This window comes from Pyrgilauda ruficollis, unplaced genomic scaffold, assembly GCF_017590135.1.
Source record: "Pyrgilauda ruficollis isolate IOZ18807 unplaced genomic scaffold, ASM1759013v1 scaffold10, whole genome shotgun sequence".
NCBI lineage: Eukaryota > Metazoa > Chordata > Aves > Passeriformes > Passeridae > Pyrgilauda > Pyrgilauda ruficollis.
The window spans coordinates 14,603,273-14,618,612 of record NW_024508101.1 but is presented as its reverse complement, the minus strand read 5'-3'; the positions used below and the strand labels follow the sequence as shown (position 1 = coordinate 14,618,612).

Here is a 15,340-nt window from a genome sequence, read left to right as displayed (position 1 = left end):
AAAAGTGTCTTTAGTTTATCTATTTATTTTTGGCACAGAGGAATGGCTGGGGTCAAAGCCAGTCCCATTCTCAAGCTGTTCTTTGTTCTCCAGTTTATCCAATATCCCCTTATCCCTCTCCTCGCCCGCCCACCTCCCCCTCTCCATTTTACCACAGGTCTTAAAAATTAAGCTGTGCATGAAACCAAACACCACACTTGAACACAGCCCAGCAAATGCTCTCCATGGTCACAGAAGGATCCTAATCGACCATAAAAAATGGATAAGAGCAGCGTGCCCTTATATGGGCAGAGGCTAGACAAGGATCTCACACAAACATCATTTTTAAAGAAAAAATAATATTTATTTGCAATATAAACAAAGTCCCAATATTGGATCAGTATATATAGGGTCACTAATTTTCCTTCATAACTCAGAAAGCAGAACCATTCCTCACTAACAAGCTCTCATTTGTACTAATCAGAAGATGCATCTTATTTTTTTTCCTTTAAAGAATAAAGACCACTAACAGCACAGGAAGCCTTTACAAACCAGCTTAGCTGTAATGCAATAGAGATGCACTGTCAAAAAATCCCTGAAAAAATAAATTCCTCCATGAGGTAAGATGCAATTAGAATATTCTCAATTTTCTCACTCACAACCGTACGCCCATTCTCCCTTCCAATGACCTACAATCCCAACATTGTGGCAAACAAAGCCCAACAAACAAACAGAAAACAACCAGAAAACAAGAAACAGGAGCTCATTCCAACATTCTGATAACATCTTTAACAAAAAGAACAGTTTCAGGATGTGACAGCGTCAAACATTCCTCCAGATGGAGATTTTTTTTATGATTATTTTTCATTTTTCTTGAAAAAAGTACAAAAAACTGGATATTTAGAAAAAAATCCGTGGCTTTTTTTTTTTTTTTTTTCACTTACATGAGAGTTAAAGTGGACAGGGAGGGGGGAGAAAGGAGGGACTACATTGCAGCCAATAAAGAAATCTCTAAATCCGTTCTGCCCTCCTCCCAGAAATTATTACCACTTCCTCCCCTCCCAGCTTGGTAAAAGGAGTTTGCCAAACACTAGCCAGAAATACATACAAGTCTTCTCAGAATAGAAGGCACGGCATAAAGTTATTCGAAAGAGGAAGGAAAAAAAATCAGAACCTCTGTTGAAAGCTCCAATCATCTCAGAATTTGCCAGTTAATATATATATTCATATATATATATATATATATATATATAAAAATTCCCTGTTACAATGCTCTCCTCATCATTTCCACACCTCTTCACTCCCCTCACGCGCTCCGTGCGTGGCGATTGAGTCCTGTCCCGCCACACAATCCTCGCTCTGCTCCAGGCGCTCGCTGCATTCCCCCTCCACCCCGCACACGTGGGAAAGGATCCAGTGTGCACAAGAAACGCCAGCACTGCAACTACCTTCTGGACTCGGGAAGCTGGAATGGTTTCGGGCCAGCTGGATGACGTTAAATCAGTCAACAGGCAGCAGAGAATGAAGCCGGGCTCAGACATGCTTCTACCAACTCTGGAGGCTACGAGAGTTTTACCTCTGGCAATAGCAAACAGTGTTTTTGGCAGGGGTGGCATTAAAAAAAAGCTTGCGGCTTAGTCACCTTGGCTGAATCAGTGCAGAGTTTGTGATTGTGAGTGCAGGAGTGGTGAAGGGGTTGCGTTTAAGCCCAACTGGCCTTCACACGTAACAAAGCTTCCTACCAGATGCTAACAACAACAGCAGCAGCATGTATCTCTCTCTGGAGTACCCAGTAATATGCCAGGACATACCAAGGCTTCACAAAGTGTGCAAAATGCATTTGGTCAATATAAACATTTGATTAAAAAAAATAATAAATGATCAAACAAGAAACAGAATAAAATACTGGTTTTGCAACCTGGTCTGTACAAACAGTCAAGAACTTACATATCTAAAAAGAGTTTGAACCCAAAGCTCGAGTAAGATCTACCTTTTCTTATATTTTTTTTTTAAATCAAAAAAGTAAACTTGGGTTTTAAAACAGTCTTGGCCCAACACCTTTTGTTCAAGGTTTCCAAGTGCATAAATCTCCTCATTTTCCACAGCAAGCTAACCCCCGGTAGCTCTTCACACGTGTGCGTGTTCTGACAGTCTCAATGCACCCAGGAAAGCGGTTATTGCCGGTGACAGCTGCGTCCGAAACGCTGTAACATCGCCCGTGTTAAATAACCCCCTGTAAAAACACTACCTCTTCAAACCACTTGGATCAGGATACTTAGTGAGCGGCATTAGCCTTCCTAAAGCAGCGACCAGGCACCTCTGCCCAGAGAAGCTACTCATCTCAGAGCTGCCTGGCTAGACAGATATTTTCGTAAGAGTTGAAATACTCAAGAGAAGCGATTCGATGCTCGAGTTCCCGACCAGGCAGCGTCCTCTTCATGTGGACTCCAGAGTGTTCAGCTGGAACAGGTTGTGGTTGGTGGGGGTGGTGAAGTAGAGCTGTTCACTGGGCGAGCGGTTGTCACAGGGGCTGTTGAGTCCCAGAGTCCTCTCAAAGTCCAGGAGCTGGCCCATGAAGTTAAAGTTTGGGGAAATGTTGGATTTTTTCCTTTTCACAAAGTCATAGGCATCATTCAAGGACAAGTTGAGTTTTTGCATCAAGTAGGCGACAGTGACTGTTACAGACCGGCTGATGCCAGCGAGGCAGTGAACAAGGATCCCACACTTCTTGGAACGGGCCTCATCTGAAACAAGACAAGGGGAAGGGGGAGTCTATTATTCTGCACCAAAACCACATGGCTTTGGAGCAGGGCCAGGTGGCAGCTGCAAGTTCCCAGCACCACAACAACTGCCAGAACCAGATCCCCTGCCCCTAGTGACACCATCCCGTGTCCCTTGGACACCCACATCTCTCCCCACAGGGCTCCTGAGATATCCTTGCTGCATGGCAAAGCTGCACATCCCCAGCAAGGCCAAGCATCTCACGTGCTTGAGAAGTATCAATCAAGTCTAGCAACCCATCTCTTGCCTAGGGAACATCAGTACCCTCTACTGAAGAGAGCTGGAGTAACCCACAGGGGACAACAGCTCCACGGAGATGCTGATGGTTGGGCACAGCACACCCACCTCAACTCCAACTAAACCAGGGATGGCTGTGCACTCAGGGCAAGGCTGCAGCCCAGCACTACATAAGCTATTCTCTTCTGCTGTTCCTGTCCTCCTACCACTAGAAAGTTACATGAATGCACCAATGCCAATTTAAGCGGCGTCTGAAGTGCAGGAACTTCCCTTATTGTGAAATTGTTCTTTAGGATCGACAGAAATGCACTTCACCACAAACAAACGCTTGTGTTGGAGGAGGCTCTCAGGATGAATGGTAGCGGGAAGCAGGAATGCAGGCTGGACCAAAAAATGGCGAGAGAACAGCAGCGAAATTTCCCCTCCCTTGCCACCAACTGAAAAGCACACACACACTCATTGTCTCTCGCACAGCCGGAACAGCGTGATCCCTTTATGAATTGACATCTCAGTGCTGAAAGAGGGACACGCCACTGAGAGCACTGAATGCACGCAAGTACCCAGCGCTGCTTCTACTTCTGGGCAGCCCTATTTGAAGTCAGTCATTTGACTGAGAGCTTGGCGGGGAGCGAAAAAGTGGCAGGAGAAAGAGGATCCTCGGGCAAAGCCAGAGGTAAGAGACACTCTGGCACCGTAAGTGCAGGGGAAAGGCAAAGAAGAAGCAGGCAAAACAAAAATCCAGATCCAAGCCACAACAAGTTTTCTGCCCAGCCTCCAAAACCAGGCAAGAATTTCCAGTAGGGTGGGCAATCACCGCCCAGTGCACCCAGCCCTCCCCCCAGGCTCTCCTGTTCAACATTTTTCCAGACATTTTTGCCTTTCATCTGACCTGCACAGCATTTCTTGGTGTTTGGTTTTAGAGTGAGGTAATCCTCCATTTCCTGTCATTAACTGGAAAGCACAAGCTCGGTGTTCACAGAGACATGGGCTGACTGGAGCAGACAGATCCCAAATGCCACATGTCAGCAGGAACACTCTACCTCACCCCTGACGTTTAACACCCTGCTCATGCAGGAAGTGCAGATGGGACATCAGACAGGTCCCTGTTGCCACACTGAAGCAGTAGCTTCTGACCACAGTCATGTTACTGGAGGGCAGAAACTGGGGGCAAAAGAGAGCGTGTGGGAATCAGGGTTTCTGACAGCTGAAGAGCAGCCAAGGATCCACCACTGCTCTGCCCCATTTCAGGCCTTACAGCATAGCAAGCACAAGCTACGGGGTCTGAAATGGGCTGCACAGGCTTCAGTCTGCAGGCAAAGGTCTCCCTCTCCTTTACCCGTACAAGTGTTTGTAATCAGACATGAAGCCATGGGGCTTGTAATAGTTAACAGTGATATTACTGCCTGTGCCATTCACCCCCATAAAACAGAGCTGATTAGGCTAATGACTATCGTGAGCAAACAGCACAGGTCAGCCTGGAAGTGTACAGCCCTGTTCAGCCCAACATACACTTCCCACAGAATAAGAAGCAATTCTCAAAGTCAAGGCTGGCCTGAAAGAAGAGATCTTCCTTCCTGAACCCCACCACCACCAGCCAAAACTGTGGCAGGGGCAGTCTACAGAGCAGTTTTTCCATCCAAATTCTGCAGTATAATTATAATCACTAACTCATTGTGTTGACACTTACCTTAGGAGAAGTATCCATACAAGGAGTTAGTTATGCTAGGGTGACTTACAGCAGGATCCCAACTAGACTAGCAAATCCCCTCAGGAAAACACACACACACACACTCCCTGATTTTATCCACATTTGGGGCTAAGGAATTGCTGGCACCAGTCACACTAAAGCAGCTCCCATTCCCAAGCAGAGCAGGCAGAGGAGCTCCCCACTGCCTGGGTTCAGCCATTCCACAGCAGTGCAAATCCCCACACAAGGGCAAGAGGCAGCGGGGCCAGGCCAACCACTTGCAGGTAGCTCGGCCGAGGTGCTACAAGAGGGCTGAATTTTGGAAGGGGAGGCCTCCCTGAACACAGCCAGGGTGAGCTGCACCAATGTGCCACCTCACAGTGTGACACTCGGCTGCTAAGCAGATGCTGTGCCCCAGAGAGGTGAGGCTGCAGACAGCAGCAGCCCTGGGAAGCGGCACACCACATTCCCAAGCGGTGAGTATGAAAAGAGATGTTCTGCCAACTACCTACCAATGAAAGCAATGGCCTCGGGAAAGAACTGCGAGAGGTTCTGGCTCCAGTGATCTGAGATGGGGATCTGCTTGTACTTGAACTCTCCGTCATGCTCAAACATGTTTGGCAGGTTAGGAGTCACATTCAGGATGTATTTAATGCCGTATTTGCCCAAGACATCCAAGTTGGTGGAATCTTTGGCACAGCCCAGGTACAGGTAGGGTAGGATCTGGACTGGAAAGGCAGGCTGATTGTTCGGGATGGGGCTCCCGTCCGACTCCGTGGCACTGCTGGGCTCCCTGTCGGATTCGCCATCCGAGCAGTCGGAACTTATCCGCAGCCCTCCCAGGCCAAGGACTGATGCTGGGGGAGAGTTGCTGGGTGAGGAGCTGTCAAGGTTTGTCTCGCAGTGCTCAGAATATTCAGTCTGAAACTTGTTAAAGCCACCTGGGAAGGGGGAAAGGAGAGAGGGAAGGGGATAGGCAGAGAGAAAAAAAAAATGCTTTAATCTTCAGAATGGGAAATCCTTCTACCTGTGAACATATGTTACTCAGAAAGTCTTTACCAGAAAGAAGCTGGTGTCCCTTCAACTTCACAGCAAGAAAAGCATTCCCCTGCTCCCTTATCTTCCCTGGGCAAACTGATACTGAGCAAACGGGTCCCAGGAGAGCAAGGAGTGGTTCTTACAAAGTTCAATATTGCTTGTGAAAAATAGAGCCAAATCTCAACCACAAAAGAAAAAAACATCTACAAGTAAAATCAATGCCAAGACACAACCTCGCCTTGCTAGCCTCTCAAAAATAAGGGTCTGGGGCAGTTTAGGCAAGAGCTATTATGCCACTTAGAGAGAAAAGTATCCATGTCTGAAAAGACGGGTCAGGGACAACCACCACACACCCACCCCCAGGCACTAAAACCCAACAAAATTATTCACCTCCAAGCAGGGAAAAAAGACCCTAAGTTTTGTCACAGAGTGATCCTCACAATTATTTTATCACTGCAAAATAGGTTTTGCAACAGAGCAATGTCACAGGTTTGTTCTTCACCCAAACCACAGCAGGAGCACAGAGGGATGGGACCCTCCACGTCTGCCCTAAGACTTTTTCTCCAGCTCTTCAGCTCAGCTGCTTGGGAAGGAAGGCAGAGGCAGGGAAGCAAAAATCCCACCGATCTACCTCCTTTCCAGGCGGTATTAAAGCGGAGCTCAGCCATCGGGATCTGACACTGACAAATGGTTTAATTAGAAAGGGCTCCTGGAAACTTCGTTAGTGGGTTCGGCGGTTGTGGCGGGGTCACTGAGCAGGACAGACAGCTCCTGCCACATCCATTCATGAAAAAGGCTCGTCCTCGCCCTCCTCCTCCCCCCGCGCCGCCAGACAGCGCCGAGGAGCCATTTTGGAATTTTAATTAGAAACATTTCCCACCGAGGCTCCCGGAAAAAGGCAGAGAAAGGGGCTCAGCTCCTCCCCTGCCCATCGGGGAGAGCTTAGGAGTAACTTCAAAACCGCTCCTTCCTGCTGGGGATGAGGACGACGGGGAGAGAGGCGGGAATGCAAAGCGAGGGAGCATCGGAGCCCATTGGGAAACCCCAAACCGGGATGGGATGATGGGATGGGAGATCCCACGGACAGGGATGGGAGGGTCGAGCGGGGAACGGGATCAACCCCTGAGCTGGCCCCTCACCATGTTTTAGAAGGAGGCGTGTGCGGGCTGCGCAGCCCCGAGGGCTGGTCCCCAAATACCTGACTGTCCCCCTGCCGCCCCACCCCGCCACCAGGGGCTTCCCCGGCTCCCCAAAAAAGAGTCTATCAAGGAACAGCCGTGTTTTTTAAAGAGCCGCAAGTGGCAACTTTCTTGACCACTCTCCCCCGCTCTCCTGTTATTCCTGCCTCAAAGCCGCCACCCAGCGACCGGACTGGGAGCACTGGGAGGATGGGAAGGGTCCCAGCAGCCCAGCTGCGGGCTCTGCTCAGCCCGCTGCGATCTTTCAAAATGGCCAAAAAAACCCCCAAAACCTAAAGCTCCCAAAGCACCCCCAGCCCTGTGGAGGGGCGTGTGCGGGGTTCGGCCCCCCTGCAGCGCAGCTCCCCGCTCCCCATCGCCCTGTCCCGGGGGAGCAGCCGGGCTGCCCTCTCCCAGACCGGCGGCACTGCCTGGCAAAGGGGGAGGAAAACCCAAGCGAGGGCTTTTTGGTTACGTTGGGAGGTAAAATAAAAATAGAGAAGGGCTCTCTTGCACCGCAAAATCCGGCCATTCCTCCCGGAGGACCTGAGAGGAGCCTGGTGCCGGCGCGGGTCAGCCCCGAAAGGCTCCCTCCGGGGAGCGGGGGGCGCCCGGCGCTGCCCAGCCGGGATCGGCTTGGGACGGGGCAGCTCTGGAGGGGCCGCGCCGGCGGCGGGGCCGGGGGGGTCCTCCCGCCGCTACCGGGGAGGCGACGCAGGAAGAAGCGGGGCGCTCCCGGCCGCTTCCAGCCTGCGACCATTTTGTGCGGGGGATTAAAGCGGGATGCGGGGGGGGCGGGAAACAGAGAAAAATAAAAATAAATCAGGGAGAACAGATGGGGGAATGAAGCAAAACGAGTCAGCCACCTCCGTCCGACCAGGGGATGGGCACCCTAGGGATGCAGCGGCCGGCCAGGGGCTGCGCAGGGGGACACGGACAAGGGCTGCGGGAGCGGGACGAGGCTGGAGGAGTGGGGGGCACCTCACCTTTCAGGTAATAGGCTTTGCAGCCGTCATCGCGCAGCTTCTGCAGCAGGAGCCCCAGCACGGAGGTGGCGGCACCGCTGTCCTGCCAGTCGGCGGTGGCCTCGTCGTAGAGCAGCACCGTGTCGGCCTTGCAGCGCTTAACGAAGCGCTCCTTATCCTCGTGGTTGGGGATGATGGAGCGGATGGGCAAGTTGCCCTTCTTGAGGCGGCGCAGCATGAGCCCGGGGATGGCCAGGTTGATGGCCGTCTCGATGTGCGAGCTCTCGAAGAGCTCGTGGGGGCGGCAGTCGAGCAGCAGCAGCGAGCGGCCGCCGCCCGACTCCAGCTCCTCCTGCAGCCACTCCGCGCTCTTGCACGGCATCGCCGCAGCCATGGGCGCCCGCGGGGAGCTCCCCCAGACCTGCGTTTTCATGGGGCTCGGCAGCGGCGGCCGCCAGCGCCCGGCCCGCCGGCCACCCACGCGGCGTCCGGACGCGGCCCCGCTCCGCTGGGTCGGTCTTGCGCTGCGCCGGACGCGGCTCCGCTCAGCACGGCCGTGGGTGCGCGGTGTCTGCAGCCCGGAGCGCGGCGGCCCCCGCTCTGCCCTACGCGCTGCGCCCCATGCCGGCGGCCTCAATTAAAGCGGCGCTCGGCCGGCGGCTCGGCGAGTCATGCCTCGGGAGGCGGGGCGGCGGCGGGACCAGCGGCTCAGCCCCGCCCGGCGCCGCGCCGCGCACACGCCGGCCCCGCCCCACGCGGGGCCCCGCCCCCCGCGGCCCCACGGCCAATGAGGCGCTGCGAGGGGAGCGGGACAGCCCGATATGGGCAGGGGCGGGGCCGCGGCGGGGGCAGAGCGCGGGAAGGGACGCGGGGCCGCGGGCACCGAGCACGGCACGGGGCACCGGGCACGGCACAGGGCACCGGGCACTACACCGGCCACCGGGCACGACGCAGGCCACGGCACGGCCCGCCGGGGCTGACCCTGGGCCCTCCGCCCGAGCGCGGGCTACGGCTCAATGAAAAGGTCGGGCAGTGAAGTGACGCGGGCCGGCGGGTGTGCAGGCCCGCGTGGGTTCTGAGTGGGTCGTGCCCAGCCCTGTTTGGTCTTTGACAGGAACTCACAGTTCCAAAATAAAATTGACTGAGACTCATTAAGCCTCCGCATTGCCTTTCGTTCTCAGAATGAGCTACAACATAGATGTTTTTATCCGTGCATCCTTGTTTATTTTTAGAGTATCTTCCCTGTTGGTATCCACTACTATAAATACAAACCTTTTGTGCTGCAACACTAACATTTCAAGACAGGAATGTAACTGGAGGCACCCTTTGGTTTCCTTCCATCTTTTACATTCCTTCTCATGTGAATCAGTCCTTTGGTACCAGAAGTTTTCCGTGCCTCACACAAACTGTTCCTGTTACAAAATAGATTTGATCTTTCTCTTTTTAATGAGCAGGATGACATTAAAAATGTGGTTCTGTATGAGCCACTTCTACTGCAGTCTATTTTCACCATGCAAGCAGTCAAACATTGGTGGGTTGCTCAGAGAGGTTGTGCAATCTCCATCCTCGACTGATTTCAAGAGCCAGCTCAAGGCATCCCCAGGTAACCTGGCCTGCCCCCAGGGGTGACCCAGCTGTCAGCCAGAGGTTTGACTGGAGCTCTGCTGTGGTCTCCTCTCACCTGGGTTATCCTACAAGCCCTTGCTCTCCAAACTCTTGTAAGCATGAGTGGGAACCATTCCTTCTCCCCAGTCTGGGACAGATAAGCCATTCAAATTTTTTCTCCCTAACTTTTCATCTCTTTAGCCTCTTAATATAAACTTTGTCAGCACACACTGTTTGAAGGAAAGAGGCAGGTCTGTTTCACCAGAAGATTCCCAGGCTCAGCAACCTGACTAGGTCTCCTCAACCTTTTTTCCCAGCTGGCTGAATTTCAGCCAGAACTGGGCTGTACCTTGTGTAACAGGAAAAATATTGCTCTTAAAACACTCCCCCACACGCAAACAAACACGTGCACACACAGAGTCTTAGTTGTAATGTTGTTGAGAACTGTGCTGTTCAAATGGCATTGTCTCTAGGCAGAACTTCAAATTGATTTGTATTTGAGGACACTTTTCTTCCGGTCAAAACCTGCTTTTCTCAAAGCTGAGATCTACTACTAAAACCATTTCAGAGCCACTGTCTCCTCAGTGGTCTTTTATAGACCCTTAACACACGAAATGTGTAACCAAGAGGGCTGTATTCCTGTGCCTTTAGTACAAAAGCAGCTCTTGGATGTGCAGGGGTCCCTGCCTCCTTTTAGTCTAATTCCTAAGGCTGGATCCTGATGAAAATACCAACTTAAGACAGCATTTGAGCACATGCTTAACTTTGAGTACAGTGAGTGTCTCATTGCAAAACACTCTGTGATTTCAGCGGGACCGTGCTCTGAACCATTCATGGATTTCATTGGCATCAGCAAAATAAATGTCTTGTTCTACATCGCTTTTTTTGTGACTCAAGTGTGCCCAAGAAAGCGGAACAGCAGAAGCTGTCCACTTCCCCTTGCCCAGTTTATTTTTACCACTGGTTGCTGTGGGAAGCTATTGTGATTCAGTGTGGCAGTAGGAAGTTCCTAACACTGCTCTTTGCAGCAGAGGATGTTGAGGTTCTTATGCAAGCCACAGGCACAGTGAAAATAGCTGACCTTTCAGAATGTTTATCGAGGCACCTTCAGTTCACAAGGGGAACAGCAGCGGCTTGTGCAAAGAACTAAAATCTGGGTCTAAAGTCCCTGTTGTGCTGAAAACAGCCCAGAAATCTTACAGGGATCCTTTTTGGTGCCACGAGGGAGGCAGGTGTAGCCGCCAGCATGTGGTCCTGTGAAACCAGAAGAGAAACGTTTCACCTCCATTCTGCGGTCGCATCAGCAACCACATGAGTTTCGGGACATGCTCCAGACGCGTCACCTGCGGAGACAAGCGTACATTTCACTCAGAGAAGGGCGAAAGCAAAATAATGTCACTTAACAGAAGGGCGACACCCTCTACCTGCCCATCCAGACTTGAGGGACATTGGAAGAGCTTCCCGTCGCCTCTGGCTGCTCCGGGCTCCAGGATGCTGGTGCCGTGCGGCAGCAGCGGCGGCGCCCGTGGCCGTGCTGCCCTCTGGAGTCAGCGCTCCACAGTGCGCCCCGGCCAAAGGCACCGGGACTGACACCCCGGGGGCTTCTCCCGTCAGAGAGAAATCCCTGCTCTGCAGGCAGCTGCAGGCATTCCCTGAAATCCCCTCCCATGGAGGAGGCATCTCCACCCCGCAAGGTTTCCTGAGACATGGCTCGCAGGCTGGGGCCAGGACCTTGCAGGTGTGCCAGCACCTCCTTCAGCCCAGCGCGGCTGGCGGGGGCTCAGGGGTTTGTTTGTTGGTGGGGTTTGTCTCCCCATGTAAAAGGCTTTGCTGACAGGCAGAAGAACAACACGTGTCCAGAAATGGGCAGCTTCCAGCCCAGGTCCCAAAAGCCCCAAGTGCTTGTGACAAAGGATGCACAAAGTGATAACCACTCTACATGTGGATTCATGAAATTGTAGAATATCCTGAGTCGGAAGGGACCCACAAGGATCACTGAGCTCAGCTTCTAGTTCTGCACAGGACCATCCCAAGTGTGACACCACGTGCCTGAGAGCATTGTCCAAACCCTTCTTGAACTCCAGCAGGTTTGGTGCTGTGACTGCTGCCCTGGGGAGCCCAGGGATTGCCATCATCCCCATACCACAATACCAGACCTGACCCAGGTTTTTAATACAGGCTGTGTGCATCTTTCTGGCTGTTTTTTTTGCTGTGGAAAGGCTCTCTCCTCCAACAGTTCTTCTGCTTGATGCCCAGTGCAGTGACCAGGCAACCTCCCCTTGCCCACAGCCCCATCTTGCTGGCTTGAATTCAGAGTGCTTTTGTCTTCATCTGTCCCCATCTCCCATGATGCTGGTGCAGATGCCAGCTCAGGTTCCTCATTTCCATCACCACCACCTCTCTTTTCCCAGATTCTCTGACTGCAGAGCCCACAGGTTGTTTTGATGTTTTAGAAACAAAGACCATGAGTCATGGCAGAGATGCACAAGGTAAGTGCATCATTAGCAGATGTCTGCCCAAACCCCACTCCAGGCCCTGGCAGCCCTTGCAGAGCCATCGCTCCCAAGGATGTGACAGACCCTACTTTGAGCCAAGGCGGAAGGCAAGATGTGAGTAAAGGGCAGAAGGTGTCACACCCCAAGGGGATGCATGGTACTACCTACAGCTTAGATAAGGCAGGGGCTCCTAAGGACTTACAGAATAAAGTAAATTAGAAGCTGGTCAGAAGTTAATTTCTTAATTATTTTCTTAATTATTTTTTCTTCATTATTTTCTTCTTAAAAATGAACCTCTGAAAAACTATTTTTTTGTAACACGCACTTTCTCCACAACACTTCACCCAGAAAAAGGATTTTTCTTCCAGCCTTTCCCCCAACAAACCTGGGCTGTAGCAGCCAAACTTTCGTAGGACTTACCTTTTCACCGCTCAGCAGCTGTTTGCTACATCTAATAAGAGGTATTAGGTATGATTGGTGGCCCAAATACCAGCCATAAAGCTATTAAACTCCTTCTAGAAGGAGTCTTCACCTGGCTCAGGTACCTGTGATCAAATCTCCATCAGTACCAAGACAGGAAGCACCTTCCTGGCAGCTTAATGCTGGACTGGCAGCTCAAATCTGTGTTTTGTGAGCAAGATTTCGGCTGGGAATTTGCTCAGCTAACCTGGGCCCCCAGGCCAGCTTCTTGTTTGCTTTGTGACGTTGAGTGAATTCACAGATTTGTGTACTTCCCATCTGTGGAATGGGGCTGATACCTCCCATCACCTTTGCAAGCGTTTGGGTGCTAAGGAACCAGGCAGGTGGGCTGGTGTGATGTTAACATCCTCTTGCAGTGCTGAATTTCTAGGACTGAATCACTTTTTTCTGTCTTTAAAAATAAATTTTTAAAAAAGACTTTTTATTTAACTTCAGCTTCCCTTCCTAATTATTTAATGTAGTAGGAGTTATTTTGTCAGGAGAGGGCACTTGTTGATGGTTTACCCCATGTTTCATGAATGCATGGAAGAGGTTAACTCCTGGTAGTTATGGTAGCAGATGCATGGTTTTAACAGGAAAAAAAATCCCCAATTTTACTTTCTACTCTTGCACTAATTTGTGACTATTTTTATCTATGTTAGCACTGAGCCAGGGTAAAAATACTCCCTAGAAAGTTTAGAATTTACATTTGTCTTCATATATATTCAGCAGAAATCCAGCTCCCCAGCCTCCGCACTGCCTAATCTGGACTCATTAACTTCACCCGCCCCCGAGAAAATTGTCAGATGACTTTGGCCTGGCAAAGCCTTTCACCCACAAACACTCAGCAGGAGGGTCCAAGTCTCCTGTCTGCAGCAAACAATCCCCGTGGAGCATCAGCTCTGGCACTGCAGGCATCCAACTCAGCCACGGGAACAGATTCACCCTTCCTAACCCAGCCCTGCCTCGGGGCAAAGTCTCTGATGTTGGGCTCCATCCCGCTGGGATGCTGAGCCCTGGAAGCATCTTCCAGGCAAGGCAGATGGATGGAGGCTGGGGAAGAAGCACCACAAGGAGAAACCTTTGTGCAGTATCTCGTGAAACACAAGGCAGCCACAAGCACGTGGAACTGGCATGCCAGGTCCTGGGATAATGCCATTTTTCTTCTATTAAATGGACATAACATTTGACTCTCTGAGATGCCCTTTTGCTGCACAGCTGGAGACTTTCTTGTCAATGTGTCAGTGAACTCTGCTGCAAAGACAACAAAATTTTTCTCTGGCAGGTTCCTGCAGAAGAAGCAAACCATCCCCTCCTGTGCAGCGTCTGGGCAGCCTGGGGCTGTTACCATCTCACAGGGGGCACAGCAGCCCAGAGGGGCTGAGGCTGGAGGTCCCTCTGAGGAGTGTCCAGTCCAGCTCCTGTCTCACAGCAGCATCCTTAGGGCAAGCATTGCACCTATTGGATATCCCAATATCTCCCAGGATGGAGGCTCCACGCCTTCGCCAGGCAAGCTGGTGCAATATTTCACCATCCTCATAGTGAAAAAGTGAACTGACATGTCCTGTGCTTCAATTTGTTCCAGTTGCCCTCACTGGCCACCCAGGAAAAGTCTGGCTCCATGTTCAGGGTTTGAGGAAACCCCTGAATTTTTATGGAAATGGGTGTGTTTTCTATGAAACCCAGAACAGAAAGGGGGCTCATGTTTAAGCAGGAGCGTAGAGCCCAGAGGCTCCACCAGCAAGGGAGGGCAGCTCCAATCTAATTAAACTGAGAAAACATCCTTAAGCAACACCATTTCCCTTCTACCCTGCCTTACTTCCTGGGCTCCAGGCTCCTCGCAGTGGAAGAACTGGAGAATATTTAAGATTATTTATCCTTTAGCAGCGAGTTTAAATGAGGAGGTCTGGAAGCTGCGTGACACCATCCTTAGAAAATCATCCCCTGCAGAGGACCAGAGGAGAGGAAATCTCCAATGCTCCCTTTGGCATGAGATCCTCCAGAGTCTGTCACTGCAATGATGGAGTAGGACAGGATATTTATGGGACTTAAGAAGCCAATAACATCTACTCTCAAGCCTGGCTCAGGCATGTATTGGACACAGCCTGCACAGCCCGGAGTTGAATACAGACCTCCCTATCCCATTTATTCCTCCTTTTGTATGCCAGGAAAACCCTTCCTCCTTAGAAAAGAGTGAAGCAAGAGAGAAATGGCCCAAGACATGGAGTGCAGCACCTGTTGGTGCTGTCTGAGCCCTGGCCCTCGGCTCTGCTGGGCTCCATCCCCTCCCTGGCTCTGCAGATCCAGCACCCGCCCGCCCCACACACGTCAGTTCCTCGGCAGCTTCTCCAGACGGCCGGGCTGTTTTCAAGAAGCAATTTCCTGCAGAGGAAGATTTTTTTCCAAGGAGCCTAAGTGGGGAACTTCCTGGTGCAGGCTTTTCATGGGAAACCATTGTGAGAGCAGCTTCACCACCCACCAGGAAGGGCTGTCACTGAGCAGGCTGCACTCCGCTCTGTGTCCCCAGCCCAGCTTCCCAGGACATGCCCAGGGGGTGAGTTTTGTGACCCTCACTCATCTCCCCAGGCTGCTGCTGGGATGCTGACTTGTGGCAGGGGAAGTGGAAAGATGGCGAAGATCTGGACTGGGTGCAGACAGTGCCTCCCAGGGAAGGTTCTGCATGGCCTGTCCCTCTGCTGGGAGAAGGTGTGGGAGGAGCTGAGGAGACATAAAGACTTCACCATACTTTGGCTCTCCAGCCTTTGCATTTTCCCTCTTCACTGTGCTGTTGGGTCTGATTTCAAGCAGGCCCACCAGCTACCAGGGCAGCTTCTCCCCACACAGAGCTGGGTGTCACTGCTCCTCAGCCTGCTTCTGGGAGGCACCTGGGTTTCTGGGTGCTCCTCTGAAATGCAA

General features: G+C 51.7%; 1 protein-coding gene across 1 annotated transcript; it reads right to left on the bottom strand.

Annotated features, from left to right (window-relative positions):
• Window positions 1-321: 321 nt before the first annotated feature.
• Window positions 322-8,508, bottom strand: DUSP7 (dual specificity phosphatase 7). The gene is made up of 3 exons (XM_041463815.1): window positions 7,887-8,508; window positions 5,197-5,625; window positions 322-2,723 (listed from the first exon to the last, which is right to left on the bottom strand). The coding sequence occupies exons 1-3, from the start codon at window positions 8,296-8,298 to the stop codon at window positions 2,416-2,418; spliced, it is 1,149 nt and encodes a 382-aa protein (XP_041319749.1). The 5' UTR covers window positions 8,299-8,508; the 3' UTR covers window positions 322-2,415.
• Between the last annotated feature and the right edge of the window lie 6,832 nt (window positions 8,509-15,340).

Coding starts and splice junctions, on each gene's coding strand:
- DUSP7 (XM_041463815.1), bottom strand. CDS start 8,298: ATGAAAACGCAGGTCTGGGGGAGCTCCCCGCGGGCGCCCATGGCTGCG. Junction 5,626..7,886: donor CAAAGCCTATTACCTGAAAG/GTGAGGTGCCCC, acceptor CCCCCTTCCCAG/GTGGCTTTAACAAGTTTCAG. Junction 2,724..5,196: donor CGAGGCCATTGCTTTCATTG/GTAGGTAGTTGG, acceptor GTCTTGTTTCAG/ATGAGGCCCGTTCCAAGAAG.